We start from the raw sequence: 4418 nt of genomic DNA on the forward strand, positions 1-4418 counted from the left end.
TATATATATATATATATATATATATTATATTCTGCTACTTGTCTTTTTTTTTTTATAAGACAAAATGGAGAGCAGGTCGGCTAATATATATATATATATATATATATATATATATATATATATATATATATATATATATATATATATAGCATTAGCCGACCTGCTCCCATTTTGTCTTATAAAAAAAAAAAAAAGACAAGTAGCAGAATCCCCAATAATAAAAGAGACTATTCAACAGGAGGACCGTGACGTCAGCAGACTCCAGGGAAAAGACAGTAACGTGACGTCACTCCCCAATCAGCTGTGAGGGGCGGGGCCGGGAGCGGGTATTAGAGCTCCCGGAGTCACGTAGCTCTGCAGCAGAATCCAGTCCTTACCGGAGATATCGGAGCTTCCTGCAGCGGCCACAGGTGAGGGGCGGCCCGGGGGGCGTAGAGCGATGCTGGGGTGAGATGAAGCCTGCAGCAGGGTAGACGGGTGATGCTCCATGGTGTGGGTGTGGTCTCCTCGTGCAGCTCGTCTACCTGAGATACCACCCGTAGTAGAGATGTAGCAGAGCGGACTTTGTTTTTGGAGGCTGCATTTCTGTGTAAAGCTACAGGTAGCAGGTTGAGCTTGTTCTATGGTTCTGCCATGTGACATTCCCTGGGTTAGGGGCTGATCACAAATCCTCCAGCTGTTACACAACTACAACGCCCATCATGCATTGTCCTTCTGCAACATCTGGAAAGCCACAACTCCCATCATGTAGTTTTGCAGCAGTTGAACAGTGTCTTAACCTTCAGATGTTGCAAAACTACAACTCCCAGCATGCCCAGACAGCCAAATTGCTGGGAGTTGTAGCTTTGCAACATCTGGAGGGCCACTATTCAAAGCATCACCTGTTGATTGACGCCAATATCAGCTGCTTAGAGCAGTGTTTTCCAACCAGGGTGCCTCCAGCTGTTGCCAAACTACAACTCCCAGCATGCCTGGACAGCCTTTGGCTGTCCAGGCATGCTGGGAGTTGTAGTTTGGCAATAGCTGGAGGCACCCTGGTTGGAAAATACGGTCTTAGAGGATCTCCAAGCCTAGATATGTTGGGAGTTGTAGTTTAGTTTACTGAGGTCATACAGGTCAGTATTTTATGCAAGGTGATTAAAGATTCTTTAGGGAAATGCTAAAATCAATATACGATTGGACCCTGGGTATGGATCATTTGGGGGGGGGGGGGGGATGGAGAGCGGCCATAGGCGAGAATGTGACTTAAGATGTTTTCCAGAGATGCAGCCGCCACCTGTGTAGCTGGGGAAGGTTCTGGATCTGTCAGTCCGTCTCAGCTGTGTCTCATTCACTTCTATATTTAAAAAAAAAAAAAAGTTACTGTTCAGGGGCCTCTGCAAAGATGGATGTTCATTCTTGTAGGATCTAGGACTGCCGTGTTGTTGTTTTTGTTTTGTTTGTTTCTAGTCTTGTTACAGTAAGAGAAGATGCTGCGTGAAGACGCTTGTGTAGGTAGTGTCACCTAGATGACACCTGTCAAGACGCAATAGGGATGTTCCCTTGATTTGGGTTCTGGGCCTCCTCCGGTTTATTAGAGCTCATCCTCCATCTTATCTCCTTCCCCGTGACAGGAGCTTCATGGTCACAGCAGACACCATGAACACTCAGGATAGATGGCACTTGGTGTCCTCTGACAGTGCCCTGTGATGGTGTACGCCTGTGTTTTCCAACCATGGTGCCTCCAGCTGTTGCAAAACTACAACTCCCAGCATGCCCGGACAGCCTTCGGCTGTCCGGGCATGCTGGGTGTTATAGTTTTGCAACAGCTGGAGGCACCCTGGTTGAAAACCCTGGTGTATGCAGTGTCTGGTTGTCTTCTCCATCATGTTGTTGACTAATAGGCCGGTTGCTATCCTCCATAAGGGTCACCTTGGGATCCCGGCTGTGACCCTCTAGCTATGGATCAACCTAGAAACGCATGGCTGAGTTGATGTAAAACCGATCAGAAGGATCACGCTGGGCTGACCTATAAACAAAGACATCTATAGGATGGTGACAGCTGGAGGGCAAGGACACCACAAGGTCACTGCGTGATGGAGGCAGAAGAGATGACCTGTCGCATCCTTCATAGCACCTCACTGGTTTATCATTATGGAATTCTATTTATCTGTATGTCGTTTATATAGGGATATATGTGGGACAATATGTTGTTATAGCAGATTACACCTCCCAGTATTTTGTTACTTAATCCCGTCATTTTAGTCTCGCCTCTGAGGATGCCCTTCAAAAAGCTTATTTTATGCAAATATACATAAGGCCCCTCTTTAGGCTCTCCTACAGGTGCTAGAAAGTTAAACAGATTTGGTAATTACTTCTATTTAAAAATCTTAATCCTTCCAATACTTATGAGCGGCTATATGCTCCACAGGAAGTTTTTTTTCTTTTTGAATTTCCTTTCTGTCTGACTAGAGTTGAGTAAATTTGCTCGTAGCGAACCTCGCGGCTCGGCTGTTGATTACTTTAGTCTGCATAAATTGGTTCAGATTTCCAAGGGTTCCAGTTGTCTGTAGAAGGTGGATACAGACCTAAGAGACTCATCCCGGACTTTTCCAAGCAACCGGAGCCCTTGGAAAGCTGAACTAATTTACGCAGACTAAAGTAATCAACAGCCGAGCTGCGAGGTTCGCTACGAGCCAATTTACTGTAAGTTTGCTCAACTGTCTGACCACAGTGCTCTCTGCTGACACCTCTGTCCATTTTAGGAACTGTCCGGAGCAGGATGGCTTTGCTATGGCGATTTGCTTCTACTCTGGACAGTTCCTAAAATGGATAGAGGTGTCAGCAGAGAGCACTGTGGTCAGACAGAGGAAATTCAAAACGAAAATAACTTCCTCTGGAACATACCCCAGCTAATTACTGGAAGGGTTGAGTTATTATTTTATCTATTTTTTTTTAAATAGAAGTAATTTACAAATCTGTCTAACTTTCAGGAACCAGTTGATTTAAAAAATGTTTTCCAGTGGAGGATCCTTTTTTATTTTTTTAAAGTACAATATGGTGGCCTTTCAGATCAATGGTTATCCATGTAATACAAGGATGGGTGTACAGAGTGGCTCCCTGTTGTAGCTTATAGAGCGGGTCCAGATTTCCTAAAGGACAACACTTCTAAAGGGGTTATCCAGCCTTAAATGAAAATTTCAAATTTTCCACAATGCCATTGATATTGCCATCCTGACACATCCCACTGCAGCTTACCTAACCGCTGGCCGCATTGGTGTTCCCCCCCCCCCCCCCCAGATTTTCAGTCCGTGCCAAAAATCGGTGCTGAGAAAATTACCTGAATGTAATCATTAGCTGACTACGATCGGGTCCGCTTCCCCATAGAAGTTAATGGGTCCGTACATGTCCATGCACAGATACGATTTCAGCCGATTTGAGCTTCAAAATCGTATCTGTGCAGCGGAGACTCAAATGGTGATGTAAACCCAGCCAACCTTACAGCAGGATGCAAAAATGCAGTGTAAACCTCTCCTAACCCAGTTTAAAAGGCCTATACACCTGGTGGGATTATTGTGCAGCAAAACCACATGCAAAAAAAAAAAAATCATATGACCCCCCCCAAGGGAACAATGTCAATGACTTTACTACTAGGTATACGGACACCTGAAGGGAATGGGGAGGGGAGATGAAACTTCATCATGACCAACAATGAATTGTAGGGTTTTTCCCTCATTAGTTGTTGCCTCATCTCCCCTGAGAGGCCCAGTTTACCAGTACACTTCCTCAGGTTACCATGGCAGCCCGGTATGTGTCATCTGATGTGCGTAGCCTGAATACCACAGGGACACTGTATTGTCTGATCCACAACCTGTGCTGTCTGTGTAACCACTGAACCTGTATAGTACAGTACTGTCAGGGGTTAACACCATCGCCCACCGTCATCACTTCATGAATAAGTAAGCCCAAGAGCCCATGTGAACGCCCCGCTGCCGTTCCTAGGAGACGGTGTGAGGATCCTGAAGGCTTCCTGGCATATTGACAAAGAGGTTTATAGGGCTGTAATCTGTTTAGTTCTCTGGGCCGCAGTCCTTGGACGGGTAAAGCATATTAAGTTTGCTTCAAGTAGAGCAGCGTCAACCTTGAGGATGGAAAGGGTTAATGCTTAAACACTGTGCACGCTCAGTCTCTAATCCTAAATGGGCTATAGTAATCTTAGAAATTTTTATTTAGTTTTTTGCATTTCATGAAATTTATGTTTAACCCTCGATCTCCCACAGAACCTTCAAGATGACCCACCAATACCCAGCACTGAGCGCGGAGCAGAAGAAGGAGTTGGCAGACATTGCGCAACAGATTGTAGCCAAGGGGAAGGGTATCCTTGCTGCAGATGAATCTGTGGGTGAGTGGCATGGAAAACTAGGAGTGTGAAGAACATG

General features: G+C 45.3%; 1 protein-coding gene across 1 annotated transcript in view; it reads left to right on the forward strand.

The window, feature by feature from the left end:
- Positions 1 to 270: 270 nt before the first annotated feature.
- ALDOC (aldolase, fructose-bisphosphate C) overlaps positions 271 to 4418 on the forward strand; it is a gene marked incomplete in the record, with an annotated part of 10548 nt that continues 6400 nt past the window's right edge. The window contains 2 exon segments of the mRNA XM_056559103.1: positions 271 to 410; positions 4260 to 4381. Coding sequence (XP_056415078.1) covers positions 4270 to 4381 — 112 coding nt within the window.

This window comes from Hyla sarda, chromosome 2, assembly GCF_029499605.1.
Source record: "Hyla sarda isolate aHylSar1 chromosome 2, aHylSar1.hap1, whole genome shotgun sequence".
Classification (NCBI taxonomy): domain Eukaryota; kingdom Metazoa; phylum Chordata; class Amphibia; order Anura; family Hylidae; genus Hyla; species Hyla sarda.